The 27,409-nt window shown below is 40.2% G+C and overlaps 1 protein-coding gene across 6 annotated transcripts in view; it reads left to right on the top strand.

Annotated features, from left to right (window-relative positions):
* lrp1aa (low density lipoprotein receptor-related protein 1Aa) overlaps positions 1-27,409 on the top strand; it is a 169,578-nt gene that overhangs the window by 53,324 nt on the left and 88,845 nt on the right. For all 6 annotated transcript variants that reach the window (XM_056252515.1, XM_056252513.1, XM_056252511.1 and 3 more), the window contains exons 4-20: positions 2,691-2,810; positions 3,848-3,976; positions 4,137-4,397; positions 10,313-10,475; positions 10,594-10,816; positions 12,967-13,156; positions 13,289-13,432; positions 13,881-14,117; positions 14,200-14,380; positions 16,550-16,772; positions 16,917-17,106; positions 17,223-17,348; positions 18,694-18,834; positions 18,920-19,045; positions 24,599-24,715; positions 25,248-25,328; positions 26,608-26,775. In XM_056252515.1, coding sequence (XP_056108490.1) covers positions 2,691-2,810; positions 3,848-3,976; positions 4,137-4,397; positions 10,313-10,475; positions 10,594-10,816; positions 12,967-13,156; positions 13,289-13,432; positions 13,881-14,117; positions 14,200-14,380; positions 16,550-16,772; positions 16,917-17,106; positions 17,223-17,348; positions 18,694-18,834; positions 18,920-19,045; positions 24,599-24,715; positions 25,248-25,328; positions 26,608-26,775 — 2,820 coding nt within the window. The remainder of the gene's footprint in view (positions 1-2,690; positions 2,811-3,847; positions 3,977-4,136; positions 4,398-10,312; positions 10,476-10,593; positions 10,817-12,966; positions 13,157-13,288; positions 13,433-13,880; positions 14,118-14,199; positions 14,381-16,549; positions 16,773-16,916; positions 17,107-17,222; positions 17,349-18,693; positions 18,835-18,919; positions 19,046-24,598; positions 24,716-25,247; positions 25,329-26,607; positions 26,776-27,409) is intronic.

Here is a 27,409-nt window from a genome sequence, read left to right as displayed (position 1 = left end):
TCATGAGTGGCTTTTAGCTTTGTAATCTGCTGTTACACATTAGCTTCCCAATGCCAGATGCAGTGATTTCAAACCGCTTAAATTAATGCAATGCATTTTATTCATTGAATTGCCCAATCATCACATTCATGAATTGGAAACATGCTATTATCTCTGCATGGCTTCATGTATGAGGACATGTGTCACTTTAGATACTCGATACAGAGTCAGTCATTGAAACTGAAGACTATCCGATCTGACCTTATATCTTGAGGAACGGTGAACAGTCAACAGTTCACTGGTCAGCAGAAGGTGCATGAATGAAGAAAACTACAGGAGACATTAGCGGCTCAGAGCTTGATGCTCGAAGCCACTGTGTGTCACAGACAAATACAGAACACAGTCATTCTTCCAACGTGATATTTTCATAGCTTAATAAAAAAACACTGATAGTGTGACATGATTTGTTAAAAGAAAAATTGGTTTACCTTTATGCATTTGGACTTTATGCAAATTAATTCAAGTTGGACAGTTTTAACATCACTAAGAATCTAAATGATCTTGGCATTGTTAATACTGTTTGAGTGACAGGAACATTTTACATTTTTAGTGTTTATAACAATAGCCTATCTAGAGAACAGGGAGACCAGCTGATATAATACCTATATAAATATATGATTTAATAGTTTAATAATATCAAACTAGGTAATTGCCTAATGAAATGGAGATTTATTGTACTTTGTTTCACATAATGCTTATAAGAAAGGTGCAATGCACAAAGCTGGACTGATTTAACTTTGAAATGTAATTTCTGTGAAAAGTGTTTGGCTCTATCAGTTGTAACCCATCAGAGCACTTGCTACATATACACACTTTTCCATAGTGTGATGAAATGTTAAGTTAAGGCAAAATCCCTGTCAAATTTCTACTCAATCCTCTTAAGGATTAGCAATGATGAATTTACTGCATATGCTCAACTCTGCATGCTTACACACACACACACACACACACACACACACACACACACACACACACACACACACACACACACACACACACACACACACACCTACATGCAAATCAAAACATACTCATATAATTTCTGCTCTGTTGTTTTGACTTGCTGTTGCTTTCAATAGAGTGTGACATTTTAGCATTTTGCTAAGCTAATGATGAAATATTGTTCTATGAACGTTTTTTCTTGGTTATGCGAACGTTAAGGTAACATTCCATTTTGTCGTTTTTTTAATGTTCTTTGAACGTTCTGAAACAAGTAGTGACATTTAAAAAAAAGTTAACATCCAGCTAAACTCACGTTTCAGGTAAAAAAAAGTTCCATGAACATAAATATTTTTTTGGTGCTAACTTTTTGAAAACATTATCAAAGACCAGAAAACTTTGAACGAACGCTCTATTAACATTACTGAAAGAACATTTGTTCACCATGTTAGCTGTCTACATAAAGAGCTGTTAGCATTAGCATAGTTGCTGCGAGCTGTTGAAGCTGGTCATCTAGAGCAGAACGGGCAACTTCGGTCCTGTCCTGCAGAGTTTACTCCAACCCTAATCAAGCACACCTGAGCAAGCTAGTCAAGGTCTTCAGGATTACTAGAAAGCGAAGGGCGGGGGAGTTTTACCAGGGTTGGAGCTAAACTCTGCAGGACTCCGCAGGACTGAAGTCGCCCATCCCTGATCATTTGAGTCACTCTGTGGTTTGTTAAATCAGTTAAAGATGCCATTGCACGGAAAATAGCAGCCCAGGCTCATTGGAAAGACGTACTTGTGGCAACATTTCTGCAAAATTACAATACGTTTCGCGACAGTTTCAAAGTGAAATGTCCAGTGAGTGGCACTAAAAGCTCAATGCTACATTGCATTTTAAAATAACGTACACCTACTGCCCGATAGCGTTAACAAAAGCAAATGTAGAGTGAACAAAAGTCGCACACTGCCACTGCTGCTGCAACAGAATCAATTTATTGAACTGTAAAATATTCAACCAGAAGATCTTCGTCAGGTATAAAAACAAGTGCACACGAGGTACAATTTATATCAACATGATTTATCACGCCTGTTCTAATTATAAGACTCATTAAACCAAAATAATAACCAACATAACAAAAATGTTGAGAATAACCTCACCAATACAAATATTGAAAACGAACACCAAATCAAAGGGAAGAGGAGGAAAAAATAAAACAATTCACCAAAAAGGTTTAAGATCAAAATCCAAATTAAGGCCCTTTGGGGAAAGTGTATATGATTATATATAAAATGCTTCCCTCTGTAGCAGAAGTTTATGAATGTTTCCACCCCTTCTTGGTGCTTTCACTTGTTCAATCCCTATAGGTACAGTATGATCCAAGTTCACTCGACCAGGTTCAAACAGATGCTTAGATTGTTTGTTCAATTTCTTATATATTATAGTAAGTTTTTGTGTATTCCAACACTATGAAAGTGCCCTTTGGTGAATAACTGTGTATTAGACGTCATGTTAGCGGGACTCTAGTGCCTAAAGCCTTACTTGTGCTACATTATAATTCTAGGATGTGATGTACTAGATTGAGTACAAATAGAGCTTGTGAGATTTTATGCATCATATGCTTTCATATGCAGTCTTCCTGAAATCTGTTTCAGCCAGCAGTGTGAGTGTCCAGTATGTTTGTCCGTTGTGTTTGACCTCTGTCTGTCCTCTGCTGTGATCTCTGTAGAGCTGGCGCTGAACTGCTCTCTCGCGGGTTGCCAGGACGACTGTGCTGTCACTCGCACCGGCGCCGCGTGCTTCTGCAAGAGCGGCTACGAGATCAGCCAAGACGGAAAGACCTGTAAAGGTCGGTTGCATGTGCACACACACTCACACCAACAAAAACATTCCAGAGAGTGGATCATTATTTTAATTTTATTGGAATAACCCATTTAAAAAAAATTTAATAAACAGCACTCACTAAAATGTAGAATTTTTAACCGGGTATCATGTAAAGAAATATGTACCGCCAGCTAGTCATTGTCACAAATTATTTTTCATATTTTTTAAAGATATTTAATTGTTTATTTTAAGATACTGACAGTCTGACTGTACAATAACCTTTTGTATAGTACATGGATATTTAACATAATTACATAAATTATTCTATTGTGTAATATGAACTAATCTGAGCAAATTACAGTATGTCATGCCACACTGTTTTAGGACATCTAATTTTTTTCATTTGATTACTCTCCAAAAAAACAGGTTTCATTTGTTAACATTATTTGACTACATTAGATAAAATGAACTAATATTGAACAATACTTCTACAGCATTTATTGCCCACTTTGTTTGTCAGTATTTTTGTCTTATTTGTTAGTCAAATTTCATCTTTTAAACAAGTTAAATTTACTGGAGTGACAAAATTGTGTAAAATAATGAGACTTATGTTCAGAGAATATATCTGGAAACAAATTCATTTTTAGCCCATTGGCAAGTTTTTACTTGTGTAATACTTACTAGTACAACATTGTACAACTAGTATATAAAAAAAGCTTGTGTCTGCCACAGATAAATAATTGTAAAAACAAAATTAAAAAGGTAATTGCGACTATTTATCTCACAATTCTTAGAAAAAAGTCCGAATTGTGGGATATAAACTCACAGTTGCAAGATCGATATATAAAGTCAGTAAGCTTATTTCCGCCACAGAATTAAAAAGCTAAATATGACTTTTCATCTCACAATTGAGAGTTTTTGTCTCAGAATTGTGAGACAAAAAGATTGAGATATAAACTCTCAATTGTGAGAAGAAAAGTCCGAATTGTAAGTTAAAAAGTCGTAATCAGATTCCAAGACAGAAACCCTGATGTGGTTTTTATTGTGTCTGTGTGTGTTCAGATTTCGACGAGTGCACGGTGTACGGCACCTGCAGTCAGACGTGCACAAACACAGACGGCTCGTACACCTGCTCCTGTGTGGAAGGTTATCTAGTCCAACCAGACAACCGCTCCTGCAAGGCCAAGAACGGTAAGACAAACATAACAGTCCGAGATAAGATAAAATACGGATTCTCCATTTCCGTTGCGCTCACATACATGTATCCGAATCAGCCAGCCATTCAATTCATTATTATTGGCCGAACTGCTATTATATTTGCGATTGAACGGATGTCTTCCTGTTGCTGTAGTGCCTGTGGACCGCCTCCCCGTGTTAGTGATCGCGAACTCTCAGAACATCCAGATCACGTCTCTGAGCGGCTCCAGCAGCCCGTCGCTCTACACAAGCACAAAGCAGACCACAGCCATGGACTTCCTGTACGCACAGGAAACGGTTTGCTGGATCAGTGTGGGCGACTCCCCCGCGGGCACACACCTGAAGTGCGCTAAGATAACAGGACTCAAGAGCTTCACAGATGAGAGGACCATCAACATCTCCCTCAGCTTACACCGTAAGTCACTCGGACGCCATTTCACATGGCAAACCACTTCTCTCACTCAGGGTTGTTAGAATTGAGGGAATTCATGTGAATTAATGAAGATGCTTGAACAATGTTTTTGAGATTAGTAATATTTCAAGATTCACCTGCATTTAGTGTTGTCCACTTGTGACTTAATCGCATCTTTAAAAAAAACACATCTTTATACCAGGTGTAAACACGGCCCTAGTGTCAATCATCAACACCACATCTCGTTCCTTCCACCAGGGAACGGAGGATACAACAGTAACCAAGACGGCATTTATATGCATTTTATGTAAATAGTCTGCTATTAAAGATCTGCTCGATTTACATTACAGGCGATCAGAATTTCATCTTGGTTTTTGGTCATATAAATATCAGCATCTGCACCAAAGTGCATATTTTTGCGTGTGTTTTTTCCCCATATTTTTCTCCATATTATCCCTATAGCATACTACTGTATATGATCCATTAAAGCCAAATAAGATACTTGACAAAAAATGCACTTGCAAAATTTTTTTTTTGTTCAAGGGTTCAATAAACTGTTCCATTAAAAAAATATTTTCCTGAAAATGATCTCATATGTCCAGCTTTACAGGGTTGACTTTTCCACCAGTATCAGCCATTTATCTTTACTAATCCTACATTTCTGAACAGAGCCATTCATTGGTGATCATCTTAAATATTTCATATTTTCCTTTTGTGACTTCCGATAGTGTAGTTTTTCTGCCTGTGCTGTTTGGATTCACTCTACAGTGATCAATACTACTTTCCATGGGCGTTAATAGTACAATATCATTGACATGCATGGTGCAGTGCTGCTTCAGCACATTCACTGGCTGTCTAAACTGGGTTTCATGTGGTTAATGAATAAGATGCTGGTTTTCACAGAAAATGTGCAGAAGTGCCACAACTGTGTAGTTAATTCACCTCTGAGTTTTTATGAAAGAGATGAAAAGTGGAATGAATGAAGTTCTGGGAAAAAGATTTAAAAGATTTCAGATGGAAGGAAACAAAACAAGTTTGGGAAATGACCAGAAACTGGGATTGACAGAGGTTGCAAGGATTTACAACATCAGAGAGAGAGAGAGAGAATGGGAGAGAGAGAAGCTGTTTCTCAAACCATAGTGACATCATTTGAAACGTTAAAGAGGTCATGATTTGAGAAATCTAAATTTCCCCCAATATTTTGACATGTTAGAAGCCATTGTACTACAAAACATACCATAAGTTGATAACTCAAAGCGATCAAAGACCGCATGCAGTTCATGATAAGCCAATGTGAATTCCAAGGCAGCATTTCCTTAATCTTCCTGAAATCCCAGAATGCATTACAACTCGCTCAGTAAAAAAAAAAAATACATCGGTATAGAAATATATTTTATCCAACACCAAAAAAAAATATTTTACTCTTATTTTTTCTGTTTTGTCTCTGTTTTCTTGGTCATCTTCTATTGTTGGATCACTATTTGAGACAGGAAATGACTGTGTTAACCTGGAGTGCATATTTTGGGTCTTACAACAACGCTGGCACTCAGTAGCCGTCCAGATGGAGATTTAGGCCAGAAACGTACTCTACGCAAGAATGCAGACATGAACGAGTGTTTGTGTTCACATACTTTTGTATGTTTCGGGCCTGTCTTTGGGTTTAAGTGCTAGTTAGTGTGAATGCCGCAGGGACGTCCAGGTTCTTGGCAGTTTTAACATGTTTCTCAGTCACACACTCACAGGTCAAAGGTCACAGGGTTGACTGCGACACTATGCCCTCACTAAGAAGCGATAAAGAGATCATTGGCTTCCTGTTGCCAGTTAAAGATAGCGCTGCCTGCCGCGTGAGTGAGGAAAAAAAAACTAAAGGGAGAATAATAATGAAGAGGTGAAAACGGGTAGAAATAGTGATCTTGAAATCTACTTCTCAAGCTAAAAACTGAGTAATTTAATAACTTGAAAAAGTGTCATTATAATGATTTGGTATTTTCATTGCAGATTATTGCACCATTTTCCATTTAGTTTTTAAGATATCTGTTCGAATGACATTCCTTTCAAGAGAGCTCATCAAACTGAAGCGCTTCTCTAGAAATGCTGTCGTGAACCCGGGTTCAGATCTCTTTTAGCTGGCGGTCTCTGGAAGGGTCACACAGGAAATGTGTTTGCCGTGATTCATGACCTCAGCGTGACATGCAGATGAGGCGACCAGATGTTTTCCACTCTTCTTCTTTTCACAGTGTGGTATAGGGGTGTATTCTCTTTTTATTTAAACAAACGGAAAGATACTATTGTAGAATTCATGGAAATAGACGTTTTAATGCATGAAGAAATCGCAAATGATGGTATCGATATCTGTAATGTTAGATTGCAGCTGTAAATACGTTGAGTTTCAAATTTTTGAAAATAGGTTTGGGCAATTAAAACAGGACACTGTCTCACATTGAAAATCAGCTTTGGAGCTCCACAAAATGTAACGAGACCTGACTTGAGACACCTTTTTTAAAAAGTTAAGCTATTTTAACATGGTCTCACTCAAACACACGTGTGCTCATATATGTGGCTTGAATCTGCTAGGACAGATTGAGTTCAGCCTGTGAGATACACTATGCAGACACTTCCCATTGAACAACATCTGTCTGGACTGCACTCTTCCAGAAGCCATGATCCATAAGTCCATATGTGCCTGTGTTTATGTGTGTGTTTTATGAGTGGTTTGTGTAGGTTGCTGGGGTTTGCGGCAGCATATTTATATTCTGTTTTGTGGAACATTTTCCAGACGTTGTGGTTGACATGAGGCGACCCAACACCCCATCCGTCTGCGGCTCTGGAGCTTTATCAGGAAAACATAGAAAACTGACATGTACAGGTGGAGATGTGATGCTTACACCACCTCTGTTTGCGGTCTTTACATCATCACTATGTTTTCTCTTAAAGAAACGTGTGTGTCTCTTAGTATCTTGGAAAATGTGGAACAAAATGGTCATGTGCATGTTCATCAGAGATCAGGAGTGTTTATTGACTAGCAGCATTCCAGTAAAGTCCTCTTTTGCATGGTAATTTGGTGTGTCTCAGCATAAATAGCGGAAAGACAGGATGTGCGATGAAGTAATGTGGGGGAAAGCAGAAGGGAGCGGCTTTCTGACATACGGTCTGCGTGGTACAGAAGTTTCCGGAAAGCCTCTTAAACGATCATGTGCTTGAATCGGCTCACGCTTAACCGCGTCTGCCACACATTTCTGGCTCCGCCAACATTCAGGGCATTGTTTTGGTTTTAATCTCTTTTTTTTTAACCCTCATCCTTTTTCTCTGACAATCTGTGCTTTGCTTGACCTATCTGTGTTTATTGATTGACTTAACTGTTGCTTTATTGGTTTTTATCTCTCTTTATTTTAATGTGAACCATTTGAATGGTGTCAGCAAGTCTTGGACCCTTTTTTGGTCCAAACCAATGATCTCTAGTTTCACATCAGACTTCTGTTCATTATGTTGGTGTGCAGTGTGAAGTTCTTCTATTGCAATTGGAAGCAATCCAGCCTAACTGGCAGAGGTGAACTGCTCTTAATGCTTTTATTTATGCTAATCACAGAATAATGCATTTTAATTCCTTCTTATCCTCAGAGAAATTGCCTTCAGTGAGTAACTAAAAGGGTTTTAGGGAAGACAAACCAGACACAATCAAGATCATGTGGGTTAAAATTTGGTTGTACAAACATAGGGACATAACACAAGGAAAAAGGAAGCTAACAACTCTTGAACAGCCACCAGTTATTTCATATTTGTGGGCATTTTTGCCTTTATTTTTGTTAAGACTGTTTGACTGGAGACAGAAACAAGAGGGGACTCAATTGGGACAGGATCTCAAACTCCTTGGTTTCAATTAATTTTACAATAGTGATGGGCCGTTAAGGCACAGCTTTTATAAAACTATTACTACATATACCTTGCAAGGTTTTATAAATAAGAGAAAAAAATGATAATTTATTGATGGCAAATTCATAATTATTCTGCCAAGCAATGTATTAATTTCAATGGATCAGAGGGTGGAATCAAATCAGGACCAAGCAACTTGCTCCATAAAGTGTTTTTGCCCTATAAAAGCACAAGCCAGCAAACAATAGAATCCAACTGTGTCAAACACATCCATTGTTTTAAATATGGACAGACATATTACTTACTTCATAGCTGTAAACCTGGCTGGTCAGGACATGGCGTAACAAATGGCAGAGCACTTGTCATATCGCCAGATGCCTTTAGTTTTGAACTCCTGAGCTTATTCTGGAAATGTCAAGGCCGTTTGAGAAACAGCTTTAAACAAACTCCACTATTAATAAAATAAGGTTCAAGATGTAAATACAGGCCTTTGTTTGTTAGGCTCAATGCATTTTCATATGAAGCTGTCTCAGGAAATGAGAGCTAGAGCCATTTGACCATTTGTTTTCATTCAGTGTAGAGGGAAGGTTGTGTCACAAGTGGAATTTCTTACCCTCCTTCCAGTGAGACCTACAATTTTACTAGGAATTACAATGAGACTGAAGCCAGGTTCCTCAGCCCACTGTTTCTCTGGTTTTTCTCTGTGGCGTTCCTCTATTCTTGCATTGTTCAGACGGCAGCTGCTCTAAGACCCATTCGTCTTCCTCAACCGTCAGTACACTTGCTCTATTCTCCAATCTTTAGTGTTTTTGATCTGTGTTTTTAATCACTGGCTTTCAGTCCGGGCAGCTGGAAAAGTTTAGACAGGACTCGGCTCTTAAATAAACAACACCTTTGGGGATGCAACCCTTGATTCTGGTAAACGTCTGGCTCTTGCACAATGGCCAACTTTCCTTTGTAGAAACAAGAGAGGCCAACACTGTCTCTGGCTCCTCCCCTGAGCCTTCTATCTCTCCATCTGTCTAGATTTTCCTGCATCTCCTGTACAATTTCACCCAACAGTCATGGTTTCTATGCCTTCCTGTGCCACGTTTTCACAGCCACTCGATGTTCAAATGTGCAACATCCCACTAAAAGTATGATTTGGTAAAAATGGATGTCTGGGGTTAAAGGAGGAGAGGTTCAGATACATTGAGACGTTTTGACATTTTAAGGTCAGAATGGGGCGTATTGAAGAGGTGGGGGGCTGCAAAGGAGCAAGAATCCACAGTTAGCCACAGCGATCGCAGCTGTTAAAACAACTTTTTGGGAAATTGTGTAACATGCCTTCAGATAGTCCCCTGACTCAGCTGTTTAAAAGAGAAAGAGCGTCGTTGTAGAAGTGAAAAAGAGAAACATGGATGTGAGACCACTGTATTATTATTAGCACTATTTTAAAATAGAGTCACAGAGTCATTTAACCACAAAACTGCATGGTTGGTAAATGAATAATCAGCGCCAGTCAGGCACCATTGTGTTTACATGTGTTTATTTGCATATAAATGAATGCATGCTTACCATTCTTTTATGCTTACTTTCTTAATAAATGCCCCTCATCTTATAGTCAAGATTTGGTTGAGGGTTGAGTCCAAGTCAAGAACAAATTCACATGCTTATGAGGTCATGACAAGAATTTGGACTTCGAGTCTTGAGTCCTAGACTAAATTTTCATATATCTTGTCTTGACTCGGACTCGACCATCTTCAGGTCTCTGTCTTGACTCAGACGAGCTGGTCTCGACTACAACATAGGGTTTTAGCATATCTTGTGACTGATCATATGTTCTTGATTGAATGCAATCATGAATGATTTCAGTTTGTTTTACAACTGTTAAAGGGGTAAGGTCTTATTTTTGGAATGATTCAAAATAAGTGCTCCCAATTTAAATTGAGATTTAAAACTTATATAAACTTAACTGTATAATAAATTAATAGAATGGGGCATGTGAACAAATAAAACACTTGATTTCTGTTTTACCTACATTTCTCTTCATTCTCTGTTCTTTACAGATGTAGAGCAGATGGCAATAGACTGGCTTACGGGAAACTTCTATTTTGTCGACGACGTGGATGATCGAATCTTTGTATGTGATAAAGATGGAACCACATGTGTGACACTGTTGGATCAAGAACTCTACAACCCTAAAGGCATCGCTCTGGATCCAGCCATGGGGTATGAAAAACTAGCTAGCTGAATATTAAGCAGTTACCTTTAAAAACCAGAGTATTTGCTAAATGGTGTACTCATGTATAATGATTCCTTTCTCCTTTCTCAATGTTATCTTCAACAGAAAGGTTTTTTTCACCGACTACGGACAGATCCCAAAGGTGGAACGCTGTGATATGGATGGACAGAACCGAACAAAGTTGGTGGACAGTAAAATTGTCTTCCCACATGGCATCACCCTGGACTTGGTCAACAGGTTGGTCTACTGGGCTGATGCTTATCTGGACTACATCGAGGTAGTGGACTATGAAGGCAAAAACAGACACACCATCATTCAAGGACTGTTGGTAAGGAGCAAATACCAAGATCAAATGTTTTACATGTGGTTGCACAAGAATGTGTTGCTCAATAACTCATTTCTCCATTGTTTTGAATCATTTCAATGACAATGAGTTGGTAAATCTAACATTTAGCAATGATAACATGATTTCCATCTTCTCAAAAACACTTACAGTGAACAGAAAAAGATCCCACACACCTTCAGAACATGCCATCCATCCAGACACCCAAACATCCATCTGTCCATCAATCATGCATCTATTTTATCAATCCAAACTTCTAGCATCAGCCATTCACCTCTTAACCATCTGCCCATCCATCAAAGTCAAGTCAAAAATCAAGTCAATGTTTATTAATAAAGCACATTTGAAAACAACAGATGTTATAATAAAGTGTTACAATAGAGATAAAATGGAACGAAACCCATTCAAACATCTATCCATCCTAATGTCCATCTGTTGCTCCATCCATCATCCATCCATCGTAACGTCAATCTGTTTATTCATCCATCCATCCATTGTAACTTCGATTTATTTATCCATCCATCCATCGTAACTTGTTTATCCATCCATCCACCCATTCATCATAATGTTGATATGTTTATATATCCATCCATCATTCATTCATCGTAACGTCTATCTGTTTATCTATCCATCCACCAATCCATTCATCCACCCTAATGTCCATTGATCCGTCTATCTATCCATCCATTCAAATGTCCATCCATCCATCATAACGTCCATCTGTTTATCCATCCATCCATTCTAATGTGATCCTCCATCCATCCATCATAACGACCATCTGTTTATCCATCCATCCATCCACTTTACATTTCAGCAGCTGTATTGAACCTAACATTTACCATTTAATCCATTGCATTGTGAGAGTGTCTAATAGTGGCTAGCATTATTTACTGTGATAAATGCTTTAGTAGATGGGAGAGACAGTGTTGTTTCATTAGTGCTACTGAGTCATTTTATTAAATCAGATTCTGTAAATATATTAGCCTGATTTCCTCCTCTCTGCTTGAGTTATGGAGAACATTTCGCTGCTCAGCCCGAGGCTAATCTGTGTGTTTATGTGTGTATCTTGCTCACTCAAGCCAACAGAGCAAGCGCAACTTCCCAAATAATAGAATTAAAGCTGCAGTAGGGAGTTTTGAGAAAACTTTGACTTAGCCTGAAAATTTGAACAAGCACAACTTACAGGTGCCACCCCCTTGCTCTCTGCTGCGCTACAGCCCTCCCTCCACAGCTCGTCCTCCACAGCGGAGCCTGTCGTGAACGCGCAGGCTAGTAAACAGGGCCACCGATAACAGCGGATAAAAAGTTATATGGCACATTCACTAATAGGGACTAAACGTCAACAATATGCTTTACATTGACTACGGCCTGCCCATACTTTGACTACAAACTTGGTCCTCAAATCATTATGTATTTTGCAATAGCCTACATGTAACTTTATAACGTTGCACTCTTTCTATTAGTTATAAATAGCTAGTAAGATAACGTTAATATAATGGTAACTAACGTTACAGTATGTAAGTAATTATTCTGGCGATATATAATGCTAGATAAGGTGTGCTAGTACATTATTTTAGCAACATGACAAGCCAGTGAATTAGCAGGTTTCAATTGTTGCTTAGCAGAGTGCGTGACATTTTATCTACATGTTATGCGGCTAGAGTTTTGACACCGAGTCAATGGGCTCTGTGTAATTCTTTCTTTTTCGCTTGTTTATCGTCATCAGCCTTTTTCCTTTTACCTCTTTGTTTTATGAGCAGGTGTCACTCGAGAATTGGCCGTTTAGGTTGTTTCTCCGTCATAACACAGCTGCAGCACGCAGGCAATCTTAAGTTTGAACGACGGCTCGCGCTCGCGCTGTGCAAGAGAGGGGTGTGATCAGCGCGTACACGAGCGTGATTGACACTGCTAAGACATTCCTCCTGGCTCTGATCGGGAGCGTGTATTTCTGCAAATGGCAATAGGACCACTGGGAGGAGCCAGAAGAGCTTGATTTTTTTCACAGATTATCTGTCTCATATTCTACTGTCAGGACATAATGACAGTTTTAACAAATATGTAAAAAATATTTTTTATAAAAGTTACCTACAGCAGCTTTAATTGAACAATAATTGAATAATTTTTTTTTTTTTCAGATTGAGCATCTTTATGGGCTCACAGTCTTTGAGAACTATCTATATGCCACAAACTCAGACAATGCCAACATGCAGCCTAAGACCAGTGTGATCCGCGTCAATCGATTCAACAGTTCAGATTATCAAGTGGTCACCCGTGTGGACAAGGGAGGAGCTCTACATGTTTACCACCAGAGACGCCAGCCCTCTGGTATTCAACTCTTTCTCATCTATTGCTCAGCTGTATAGATTGAGCCAGTAACATATATAACGTTTAAAAATGCAACCACTACACCACAGTCAAGCTCCAGCTCACTCGAACTCTCTTGTTACTTTTCTTCAGTGCGGAGTCATGCCTGTGAGCCCGATAAGTTTGGGAAAGCTGGAGGTTGTTCAGACATCTGTTTGTTGGGCAACAGCCACAAGAGTCGGACGTGTCGCTGTCGGTCTGGCTTTAGCCTGGGCAACGATGGCAAATCATGCAAGAGTGAGTGACATCACAGCCAATCAGATTCTACTTCATCTATCAATTCACCATCAGATTTACAATAGTTTTGCCTACTTAAAATGAAAACGTTTGATTGGCTCAGCTTCATTGAGCATTTGTTATTTCAAACTCTCGCACTTTTCTTTCACATAGTTCCTTAGTGATTATGCATATCATCTAGACTGGAGGTTTGACCCACACTTTAGCTGAATCGCTCAAAGAGATGAAGGTCTTTACCATTTTAGCCCCAATATTGATTTCAAGCTGTTTGCTTTGAATATGCAATGAACTATTGGTAGAATTGATTTGTGAACTGTGAGTGACCTTTGAACACATGACCTTGAAAAAGACAAGAAGCAGAGATTGGAATTGATTGTAAGAAACAAGTTAGTACCGTCACCATAGACTCACTTTTCACTATATTCGGTCCCTGGTATCTAATCCCCAGAGCCTGAGCATGAGTTATTCCTGGTGTACGGGAAGGGTCGTCCGGGCGTTATCCGTGGTATGGACATAAACCCTAAAGTTCAGGATGAATACATGATCCCCATCGAGAACCTGATGAACCCTCGAGCTCTGGACTTCCACGCACAGAGTAACTTCATCTACTTCGCTGATGCCACCAGCTACCTGATTGGCCGACAGAAGATCGATGGCACGGAAAGAGACATCATCCTTAAAGAAGGTGCTAAAAATGTTAATTAATTCATTTATTCATCTTATTGCTGGTGTGTATTCTTCATTTGGTTATGTGTGTGGTTTTCCAGGTATTCACACTGTTGAAGGAATCGCTGTGGACTGGATGGCCAATAATCTCTACTGGACAGATGATGGTCCCAAGAAGACCATCAGTGTTGCTCGGCTGGAGAAAGCTTCTCAGACCAGGAAGACTCTCATTGAGGGCAAGATGACCCATCCTCGAGCGATTGTGGTGGACCCTCGGCACGGGTGAGCTCTAGATTGAATTGAATAGCAGTTGTTGGGTTATTTGTGGGCTAATACACAAATGTCATATCATAAATTTAATTGACCAAAACTCTCACTTATGCACACTACAGGTTTATTTGGTTGATGTTTAATGTTTTTGAAAGAAGTCTCTTCTGCTCACCTAGGCTGCATATATTTTATATAAACATTTTCTATATTAATATACACTTACCTAAAGGATTATTAGGAACACCTGTTCAATTTCTCATTAATGCAATTATCTAATCTACCAATCTCATGGCAGTTGCTTCAATGCATTTAGGGGTGTGGTCCTGGTCAAGACAATCTCCTGAACTCCAAACTGAATGTCAGAATGGGAAAGAAAGGTGATTTAAGCAATTTTAAGCGTGGCATGGTTGTTGGTGCCAGACGGGCCGGTCTGAGTATTTCACAATCTGCTCAGTTACTGTGATTTTTACGCACAACCATTTCTAGGGTTTACAAAGAATGGTGTGAAAAGGGAAAAACATCCAGTATGCGGCAGTCCTGTGGGCGAAAATGCCTTGTTGATGCTAGAGGTCAGAGGAGAATGGGCCGACTAATTCAAGCTGATAGAAGAGCAACTTTGACTGAAATAACCACTCGTTACAACCGAGGTATGCAGCAAAGCATTTGTGAAGCCACAACACGCACAACCTTGAGGCGGATGGGCTACAACAGCAGAAGACCCCACCGGGTACCACTCATCTCCACTACAAATAGGAAAAAGAGGCTGCAATTTGCAAGAGCTCACCAAAATTGGACAGTTGAAGACTGGAAAAATGTTGCCTGGTCTGATGAGTCTCGATTTCTGTTGAGACATTCAGATGGTAGAGTCAGACATTGGCGTAAACAGAATGAGAATATGGATCCATCATCCCTTGTTACCACTGTGCAGGCTGGTGGTGGTGGTGTAATGGTGTGGGGGATGTTTTCTTGGCACACTTTAGGCCCCTTAGTGCCAATTGGGCATCGTTTAAATGCCACGGCCTACCTGAGCATTGTTTCTGACCATGTCCATCCCTTTATGGCCACCATGTACCCATCCTCTGATGGCTACTTCCAGCAGGATAATGCACCATGTCACAAAGCTCGAATCATTTCAAATTGGTTTCTTGAACATGACAATGAGTTCACTGTACTAAAATGGCGCCCACAGTCACCAGATCTCAACCCAATAGAGCATCTTTGGGATGTGGTGGAACGGGAGCTTCGTGCCCTGGATGTGCATCCCACAAATCTCCATCAACTGCAAGATGCTATCCTATCAATATGGGCCAACATTTCTAAAGAATGCTTTCAGCACCTTGTTGAATCAATGCCACGTAGAATTAAGGCAGTTCTGAAGGCGAAAGGGGGTCAAACACAGTATTAGTATGGTGTTCCTAATAATCCTTTAGGTGAGTGTATTTTAAAATGTGATGCAAAGCTGAATTTTCAGCATCATTACTCCAGTCTTTAGTCACATGATCCTTCAGAAATCATTCTAACATGCTGAGTTTGTGCTTGATTTTTAGCAATTATTATTGGTGCTTAATTATTAATAATGATTATTATACATTTTGCTGCTTAATATTTTTTGTGTAAAAACATGAAAAAAAAATCTGCATTCTTTGGTGAATAGAAAGTTCAAAAGGACAGTATTTATTTGATTTTTTTTAGTTTTAGAAAGTTTAGAAAATTGTGAAATTTTTTATAACATTATAAATGTCTTTAATGTCGCTTTGTGTCCTTAGAATAAAAGTATTAATTACTTCATTACATTTTTTTGCTTTGATCACAGGAATAAATTACATAGTAAAATATTTTCACATTGAAAGCATTTATTTTTAATTGTAATACTATTTCACAGTATTGTTGTTTTTACTGTATTTTTGATAAAAAAAAATTCAGCCTTGGTGAGCAGAAGAGACTTTCTCGAAACATTCTCGACACTCAAAAGCATAAAAAAAAAAAAAAAAAAAGTATTTATCCCAAAACTTTTGACTGGTAATCTACAACCTCAAGAGGCTTATTGCTTTAAAAAAACAGCAGCAACAGCAATATTTAAAATACACTAATGCTCAATAGATAAATCAATTTATAAAGAAGGAGTATCTAATTTTTCCCAGTCAGAACTATGCATTTTGAAAACGTTGTTATCTCTTTCAGCTGGATGTACTGGACTGACTGGGAGGAGGACCCAAAGGAGAGCAAGCGGGGGAAGATTGAGAGGGCCTGGATGGACGGAACCAACCGGAACGTTCTTCTGACCTCGAAGACGGTTCTGTGGCCCAACGGCCTGAGTTTGGATATCCCTCAGGGGATCCTGTACTGGGTGGATGCTTATTACGACCGAATCGAGATGGTTTATCTTAACACCTCTGCACGCAAGGTGCTGTCACACCGCTGATCTAATCGATGATGTTCACATACACACACGTGTTTGCATTTAAGAATGAAAAACAAGAGATAACACTAAAACAGCCGATTTACTTGCCAGTTGTCGATGATGTAACATCATATTGTTTCTGCTTAGACGGTTTATGACGGACAGGAACTGAACCACGCCTTCGGCCTGTGCCACTACAAAAACTTCCTGTTCTGGAACGAGTACCGCAGCGGGAGCATCTATAAACTGGACCAAAACACCAAAACGGTCACTTTGCTACGCAACGAACGGCCACCCATCTTTGAGATCCGCATGTACGATGCCCAACAGCAGCTAGGTAACAGAATGTTTTTTGCCCTGGTTTTTGTGCAAAAATAAATAAATACAGTATCCATTATGGTTTGGCTATGGAATGTCTTCATCAGATGTTATTCTTACGTGTGTTCATCACAGGAAGTAATGCGTGTAGAGCGAATAACGGTGGCTGTAGTAGTCTGTGTTTGGCCACTCCCACTGGCAGGTCATGTGCCTGTGCTGAGGACCAATTATTGGACCCCGCAGACAACATCAGCTGTAAAGGTAACACAAGCGTACACTGCATACATATTTACCAACTAAATAATAATGTGTTAATATAAGCGAATTGTCACGTCCGGTCATTAAATAATCTTTGTAAATATACTTATAGGGACAACTTGGTGAAATAAATATTTATTTTTCATTTATGAAAAAATACCACTGCTTTTAAAGTTTTCAAGTTACTCAACAGCCATTACAGAAATGTGATGATATTAAAATGTAATTTTGAAGGACAGAATTCACCAAATTTTTTTTATAATTTAAGTTTTGATCTACAGTTCAAAATATCTGCAATATCTACAGTCAGTTGCGTCGCTTTACTGCTGAATTCTCCCCCGTGTCCTCATGAGATTGTAAAGTGTCCATCAAATGCACATTTAAGAATCTCGCCACAAGTAGGTTATTGGTACTTTTTGCCTTTTCTTTTATGAGCACTGTGAATTCAGACATATAACTCTTTTCACGTGCTGTTGACTATAGACCTTCTGTAGCTCCGCCCCTTTTCAGCGCTGCGCTCGTTGTCTTTTGTCTTCCGGTCTGTATTTTCACAGTGATCTTGCATATTTATGAATGAACGGCTCATTTTAAAATCTTCCTGGTCTATTGACATTTCTGCTTTAAACATTACAATCCTCATGATAACTTTCGTTAACTTTACAACAAGTAAATCCACTTGACTAGCTAATTACTCCTTGACAGCGATGCCATAGGGCTTTGGTAAGGTTTTGCACCGTTTTCTCCTTTGTTTTATGAAGGGTGGCATTAAGGTGCAACACTCCCACCTACTGTGTTGGAGTATCAATCAGACAGACAGTCACTGGCACTGGATTCTTTACTATGTTGTTATATGTGTAGCATTACCAAACATGATATCGGTATTTATTTTATTTTTTTAAATATTACAGTTATACAGTTAACATTATTGCCTGAATGGTTAAAAATGGCTTAAAAATCTGTCCATCAGAGGGTTAATTACTACTGAGGAAATAACATGTTAGAAACTTCATTAGAAACCATTCAGTGACCCAGGTGAGAAATGTGCCAAATAAAGCGGGATAAGAGAGTTCATTCAGTCCTGACAGAGAACAACGCAAGAAAAGCCTTGCTGAGCAGAAGCAAATCTGTTTGTGGCAGCTGCTCGATCACACTGGCAGATAATGCATCATTTTAGGCTTTAATCTGTGACCGACTGTTGATACAATCAGCCGAATCCGGCATCAAGCGGTTTGGGTTTTGTGTCTGAATGTTTGAAACAGAAACCCCTCAGATGTTTTCTTTCACAGAGCTTGGCCTTCAGCAGACTTACTTACATTTAGTGTGTGTGTGTGTGTGTGTTTCCTCACAGCAAACCCGTCGTACATCCCCCCTCCGCAGTGTCAGCCGGGAGAGTTCGCCTGTAAGAATAACCGCTGTATTCAAGACCGCTGGAAATGTGACGGAGATAATGACTGTCTGGACAACAGCGACGAGGCCGCTGAACTGTGCCGTAAGAACACACACGTCATGTGTTCAACAAGCTCTTTGCATGAAGCTACACACACATGCAGCGGTTGTGTTTTGTCCATCTGTAGATCAGCACACGTGCCCTGCGGATCGCTTCAAGTGTCAGAATAACCGCTGTATCCCCATGCGCTGGCTGTGTGACGGAGACAACGACTGCGGCAACGACGAGGACGAGTCTAACACTACATGCTCAGGTACACACACACACACACACACACACACACACACACACACACACGCACTCTCACTCATACACACACACACACACACTCTCTCTCACTCATACACACACACTCTCTCTCACTCATACACACACACAAACACACACACACACACACAAACACAAAAACACACACTCATACACACACACACACACACACACTCTCACACATACACTCATACACACACGCATACTCACGCGCACACACACACACACACACACACACACACACACACACACACACACACAGTCAAGTTCTGTTTGCATTTAATCTGAATTTGCAGCTCTATGACGTTCTTCACACTAAGCCCAAAAATTCACTCTGCAAAGACTATGTTTTTGACAGAGTGTAGGTTGTCGGAATCTTTTTCGGTGCACATCTTATCCATCCATAACCAAACACACACACACACACACAAGTCCAACAGACTTTGCCGTAGTCCATCTCAGACATGAAGTGTCTAGGTTTAAATCTACACTAATCATCAAACTGATAGCTGGAACTTGAATTTCCATCTCATGCGATATTGCTGAAAAATTGCTGGAAAATAAAGTATAAAGGTATCAGATGAAAATATTTCTCCTTGATGTTCTGTCATGAGTCAGCTGAAATATACCTAGACAACCATGTATAACTATAGAGTTTATCACGCATGGTATATCTGACGCAGTTCTGGGCTCTTTAGCAAACTGTTGTACTATATTTGACTTCATAGCTGAATTGTATGGTTTGCGCTCTTTAATTTAGACCGTATTTATTTTAAGGGCATGGCAGTCTATGATTCTGTCTTTGCAAGAAATTCTAGACTGCAATGTAGTGTAATATCTGGTCTCACACGGGCACAACTAATGTAATAGTTCCTCACGATGGGCACCAGAGTTTAGGGGGTCCCACAGTGGGCATCACATTAATATTGTGAGTTTTAGTCTAACTCCCTTTAAAGTCAGTGTGAGAGTGTCAGATAATGCTTTCTTTCATTCTCACCTTGAGAGTAAAGTAAAATCTAGCAAGATAGTTGAATAAATTGGAGGGAGTTTGTCAAATGACCAATCTGAAGGATTTATAAGATATTGTATAACTTCTTACTGTTATCAACACAAGAAAGACACAAGTGTAATAAAATGGATTTTATTAACAAAAAGATAAACAAGAGTAATTAACAACTACTAAATGAATACAGGGATTGATAAGGAAGTGAATAAGATTGATAAATGCAAGTGATTGGGTTGAATGTTACTATGGCAGTTACACATTATCTTGTGGAAAAAATAAACTGTTGTTTCACTGGACTGATAATGTGAAGAAGCTTATTCTTAACTCAATAAATAAACTGATTGATTATTTGCTATTAACTTACATTAGCTTTATAACATCTAATGCAAATTAGAAAATCATATTATGACAATACACTCGATGCCAAGGTCTCTGGAAGGAGGTTTGGTACAGTGATATTTACGTTCATTAAACAGCCTTAAACACAAAAAGCTGTAAACTCTGAAAGAAAGAAAAAAAAAAACAGAAATTTCATACTATCCGTCCTAAATAGTATTCGAAAATAGAATTAGTACGTCCCAAATCGTAGTATGTTGAAATGAGTGTCCCAAATAGACCCGGATGGTCTACTATATCCGGTCAGAATCCGAAGTGCAGATCGATGCACACTCTGACGGCTGATATTGCCCACAACCCATCGCGCGTTGGACGGTTAGAACTACAAACACGAGTGAAAAGTGTTAAAACACTTCAGACATGGAGGACGCGCGAGTCCGGCGGTTGTGTGGCTGTAGAGAGGTTTAGATAAAGGGGTTAAAGTGATTAACTATTAGTATATAACCTAACGAAAATGTATTTATTCAATGTCCATCCATCCATCCATCTTCATCCGCTTATCCGAGGTCGGGTCGCGGGGGCAGCAGTTCCAGCATGGGACCCCAAACTTCTCTTTCCTGAGCCACATTTGCCAGCTCTGACTGGGGGATCCCGAGGCGTTCCCAAGCCAGTGTGGAGATATAATCTCTCCACCTAGTCCTGGGTCTTCCCCGAGGTCTCCTCCCAGCTGGCCGTCCCTGAAACACCTCTCTAGGGAGGCGTCCAGGAGGCATCCTTACCAGATGCCCAAACCACCTCAGCTGGCTCCTTTCGATGCAAAGGAGCAGTGGCTCTACTCTGAAGTCCTCGCGGATGGCTGAGCTTCTCACCCTATCTCTGAGGGAGACACCAGCCACCCGCCTGAGGAAACCCATTTCGGCCGCTTGTACCCGCGATCTCGTTCTTTCGGTCATGACCCATCCTTCATGACCATAGGTGAGGGTAGGAACGAAAATTGACCGGTAGATCGAGAGCTTTGCCTTACGGCTCAGCTCTCTTTTCGTCACAACGGTGCGGTAAAGCAAGTGCAATACCGCCCCCGCTGCTCCGATTCTCCGGCCAATCTCCTGCTCCAATCTCCCCTCACTCGTGAACAAGACCTCGAGGTACTTGAACTCCTTCACTTGGGGTAAGGACTCATTCCCTACCTGGACCTGGCATTCCACCGGTTTTCTGCTGAGAACCATGGCCTCAGATTTAGAGGTGCTAATCCTCATCCCAACCGCTTCACACTCTGCTGCGAACCGATCTAGTGAGAGCTGAAGGTCACGGACCGATGATGCCATCAGGACCACATTATCCGCAAAAAGCAGTGACGAGATCCCAAGCTCACCGAACCACAACCCCTCCCCACCACAACTACGCCTAGATATCCTGTCCATGAATATCACAAACAGGATTGGTGACAAAGCGCAGCCCTGGCGAAGGCCAACCCTCACCTGGAAAGAGTCCGACTTACTGCCGAGTACTCGGACACAGCTCTCGCTTTGGATGTACACGGATTGGATAGCCCTAAGAAGGGGCCCCCTCACCCCATACTCCCGCAGCACCTCCCACAGTATCTCCCGGGGAACACAAAACACATGTAGACTGGATGGGCATACTCCCAAGCCCACTCCAGGATCCTTGTGAGAGTAAAGAGTTGGTCCGTTGTTCCACGGCCGGGACGAAAACCGCATTGTTCCTCTTCAATCTGAGGTTCGACTATCGGCCGAAACCTCCTTTCCAGCACCTTAGAGTAGACTTTACCAGGGAGGCTGAGAAGTGTGATACCCCTGTAATTGGTACACACCCTCTGGTCCCCCTTTTTAAACAGGGGAACCACCACCCCAGTCTGCCACTCCTTGGGCACTGTACCTGACTTCCACGCAATGTTAAAGAGACGTGTCATCCAAGACAGCCCCTCCACACCCAGAGCTTTTAGCATTTCTGGGCGAATCTCATCAATCCCTGGGGCTTTGCCACTGTGGAGTTGTTTGACTAACTCAGTGACCTCCACCAGGGAAATTGATGAGACTCCCCCATCAGCCTCCAACTCTGCCTCTACCAGAGAGGGCGTTTCAGTCGGATTCAGGAGTTCCTCAAAGTGTTCCTTCCACCGCCCAATTACCTCCTCAGTTGAGGTCAACAGACCCCCATCCTTACTGTACACAGCTTGGATGGTTCCCAGCTTCCCCCTCCTGAGGTGGCGGACAGTTCTCCAGAAACACTTTGGTGCCAACCGAAAGTCCTTCTCCATGTCTTCTCCGAACTTCTCCCACACCCGCTGCTTTGCATCTGCCACAGCAGAAGCTGCCGCCCTTCGGGCCTGTCGGTACCTTGCAACCACCTCCGGAGTCCTCCGGGACAACAAATCCCGGAAGGCCTCCTTCTTCAGTCGGACGGCTTCCCTGACCACCGGTGTCCACCACGGTGTTCGAGGGTTACCGCCCCTTGAGGCACCTAAGACCTTGAGACCGCAACCTCCCGCTGCAGCTTCTGCAATAGAAGCTTTGAACATTGCCCACTCATGTTCAATGTCCCCAACCTCTACAGGGATGCCAGAAAAGCTCTGCCGGAGGTGCGAGTTGAAGATCTCACGGACAGGGGTCTCCTCCAGACGTTCCCAGTTCACCCACACTACCCGTTTGGGCTTACCGGGTCTGTCTAGATTCTTCCCCCACCCCCTGACCCAACTCACTACCAGGTGGTGATCAGTTGACAGCTCCGCCCCTCTCTTCACCCGAGTGTCCGACCCATACGGCCTCAAATCAGATGAAACGTTAACAAAATCGATCATCGATCTTCGGCCTAGGGTACTCTGGTACCATGTACACTTATGAGCATCCTTATGTTCGAACATGGTGTTCGTTATAGACAATCCATGACTAGCACAGAAGTCTAACAACAAACACCCACTCCGGGCAGGGTCTCTCCTCCTCTTCCTCGCTTCTTCATTAGGGTCTTTTTGAACCATTCTTAGTCTGCCCCCTCACCTGGAACCACTTTGCCTTGGGAGACCCTACCAGGAGCACTAGGCTCCAGACAACACAGCCTGCAGGCTCACAGGGGTACCCAAACCTCTCCACCACGATAAGGTGATGGTTCCCGGAGAGGTTTATTCAATGTTGGCTACATTTAATTGCATCTGCAGCAGCATTGTGAACTTTTGTAAAGATACGTTTAGCCGTTAACTTTTAAATGCATCCTTACATTCAAATTGCAAAGGAGAGTGTTACGTCTGCATGAAAGACCCACGACTGGCAGATGAACGTGCTACATTTCTCTCCGAAATGGTAAGAAATTAAATTAGATTGAATGGAGGATTTTAACTGTGACGAGATAATTGACAGGGCAGTTTACGGTGACAGGATGCACGCGACAGATCTGTCTGTTAAAGATGACGAAGTAGTATGTCCCAAAGCTTGCCTACTCTTTTGCTACACACTCAAAAGTATGTACTTTTTCTTCACAAAAAGAGTACATACTTTTAGGGCGTAGTATAAGTAGGCGAATTGGGACACAGCCTCAGTTTATTTCCTAGTTAATCTTCTAACCTGTCGTCTTCCTCCGTCCCCCGCCTGTTTGTATCCTTGGTTACTGATTGTGTTAGTTGAGTTCAGATGTGTCTTGTTAATCAGTCTCATTAGTTCCTCTCATTAGCCTGTGTATTTAAGCCTGAGTTTAATCTTGTCTAGTTGTCTGTCGACATTTCTGTAAGCTTGGTTGTTCTGCTCCATGTATTAGAATTCTGAGTATCTTAAGTGTTTCTGTTAGTTTGAGTTTGTGATTAGTAAAGACTGCTGCATATAACGTTAGATCCTGTTTCTTCAACCAAGACCCTCAAAAAAAGATTCCCTTCCAAGAATTCCAACCTGGTGGACACTATAAAAATAAATAAACCCTTATTATTGCACAATACGTATGACTCCACTTATAAAACATCGGGTTTTCAAAACAAACTCCATATTGAGTGCTCTGGAAAATGAATATGTCATGGCAAACATGTTGAAGATGAACTGTTTCCACAGAAAAGCAGTGGGGAATGGATTCCTGTTCTAGAAAGAGAAGGACTTTAAATCTGCTGCTTTTCTACAGACGACACGAAGGCCATAATAATATATGATAATAACTATATATAATATTTTTTATTTGTTCAGTTTTGGTTCTCCATTGCAGCTCGGACGTGTCCTCCGAACCAGTACTCTTGTGCCAGTGGCCGCTGTATTCCCATCTCCTGGACATGTGACCTGGATGATGACTGCGGGGACCGCTCCGATGAGCCTGCGTCCTGCGGTAAATCATGTTGCTTTATGTTGGTGCCAGCCAGCTTATTAAAATTAATCAATTCAGCCATTAATATGCATGTGATAGTTTTAGAAAAACTAGTTCAGTGCTAGTTTTGTCCATTACAACTTTGAAGGGAATGTTTTATGACATTTTATAGATTTACATTTTGTAAATGTTTTAGATATTTAGAATTACATTTTGTTTTTACTAGGTTTATTCATCTAGGGTTTTTTCATGGCTCATGAAAAAGCACATTTTGGATAAATTAAACTCAAAACTTCATTTATTATTTATTACTATACTATTTCTTTGTGTAAAACTTTTTTTTCAATTAGGACAATTATTCAGTGCAGTGTAAATAATCAAAATATGTGATACGACCACTTTAAAAACATGTAAAGTCATATTCATATTTACATGCAACCAGTAAAAACTCACATTTAAAATAGTTAAATGTTGCATTTAATTGTTGATTATATGAGATGTGTTAATTTTCGATGTTATTATTGATTGTTTATGATGATGTTTGTGTCGTCAGCATACCCAACCTGTTTCCCGCTCACTCAGTTCACCTGTAATAACGGACGCTGTATCAATATCAACTGGCGCTGTGATAATGGTGAGCTTCTCAAGTGTTTTGTTCTCTTTTCTTTTTGTGTCCCTTGCACTTTTTCCCTCATTTGTCTTTGTTGATCATTTCATGTGTCTTTTGTGTAACGTCATGTCCTCTTCTCTTGACCATTTGCCCCTCCCCCTGTGTCACATGGGCTGTGTGTTGCAGAAAAGGATTGTGGGGACAGCTCTGATGAGTTCAATTGTCCGAACCCGACCGGTTAGTGCATAGATCAACATGCACCATAAATTTACTTGTGTTATAACATTATAATGACGTCTCAACAGGATTTCAGGAAATACCTTTAAAGCTGTTGAAAGGTCTAAAATATCTGCAGCAATTCATTATTTCTAAAATCTTCCCCCAAAATGGTAAAAAAATACAAATAAATCCCCTGCCCATCTCACTTTAACTAACATCACTATTAACATCCATAAGAAGAGATTCAGCATTAAATATTAACCCGTGTTCATTCCCAGTGGTGCATGTGTGATCTATGCAGTTTCTGTGATGTTTATTATTAATTTTATAAAATGTTGCAAAATTGTGTAAAATGTGTGTCTAAAGACAAGCTGCCACATTTACCATGTTATATTAATGTGAAATACTCATATTTCAGTCTAAATGTCATTGTTTGTATATTTGTATTACAAATGAATTCTATTAAATCATAGCCTATAGTTTATATGGACATGGATATTCCATGTATATCTAAGATAAATGTTTCCCAGCATGGCTGCTTCTTTTATATTGGTAAAGTATTAAAGGCAGCTTATAAGCTCTTTAAAGCGATTGAAACTTAGTTTTTATTTTCAGTCAAAAGTTTGGACACACCTGTTCTTTCTTTAATGTTAATAATAATAATCATCAAATAGACTGAAAGAAATCAAAACTGTGAAACAATGCAAATTGCAGTATGGGAATTTTGCAGAATTTTATATTATAGTACTTGAAGTTAAACTAAATGAAAGTGAAAAATGTTAGCAACTAGCTGAAATGAAATAAGTTTAGATTTTTAAGATTTTATTTCAGTTAATGAAAATGTTTTTTTATGGTTTTAGCTTTCGTTAACGATAGTAACCTTGACAGTTTATATTTGACTGCAAAACACATTTTAAGGAAAATCCTTTATATCGACAGTTTTTCTTCCTGATTGTCAGAAACATGAATTTATTCAAGTGTGTCCAATCCTTCGACTGGTGGTGTACTTTAAAATATGGCTTATACTTCATGCATTATATTTCAGGGGATCATAGCATACATTTGACCATTTAACCTCTTCCAGACAATGACTGTGGTGATAACAGTGATGAAGCCGGCTGTAGTCATTCATGCTCCAGCGCTCAGTTTAAATGTAACAGTGGTCGCTGTATACCCGACTACTGGACCTGTGACGGAGACAACGACTGTGGCGACTACAGTGATGAGACCCACGCAAACTGCACTAACCAGGGTGAGTTCATCACACTAATGCTGTCTTCCACACCATAACTGATGCTGCCTTCTAAAAAACACTTTTTAGACTAATTCTGAGGCAGCATTAATGTGTTGAAGTGGGAATACATAATGATACGAAAGCACTTAGCAGCCCCTGCTTTTGATTCAATTATCAGGAAGTGAAAGATGAACCAATCCTCAAGCTCATTGTTTAGAAAAGGCCATCTCTTGTACAGCAACTCCAGGCACAATGGAAATATACTAGTGAGAAAAGTCTCAGAGAGACCAATGGTGACTGAAAGAGTTGGAGAGTCCATTGATCTAAGGGTTTACAGGTTAACCAAAGCTCACCATAACCAACTAGAGTTATGCATAACTCTGGCCTCTATATAATCATGGATCCAAACTCTGTTCAATAAAAGTGTCAAAATTCCTCAATTATGAAACAAATTTGTGTCACAGAAAGAAATGAAAGAAGCCATTACACAGAAATAACCACATTAAGGCACATCTTGAGATAATTAATGAGGAATCTTTGTGTTCATATACACCACTGCCATTTTACCCAAATATAGACTTGTCTCTCTCTCTCTCCTGGGGATAAACGTGTTTTCCAGCCGCTCTGTTAGCATTAGAGGCAGATATGAGGC

The sequence above is a fragment of the Rhinichthys klamathensis genome, unplaced genomic scaffold, assembly GCF_029890125.1.
Source record: "Rhinichthys klamathensis goyatoka isolate OS25496 unplaced genomic scaffold, OSU_Roscu_1.1 h1tg000095l_1, whole genome shotgun sequence".
Classification (NCBI taxonomy): domain Eukaryota; kingdom Metazoa; phylum Chordata; class Actinopteri; order Cypriniformes; family Leuciscidae; genus Rhinichthys; species Rhinichthys klamathensis.
The sequence above is the reverse complement of the archived record's forward strand: the minus strand, read 5'-3'. Positions and strand labels throughout refer to the sequence as shown.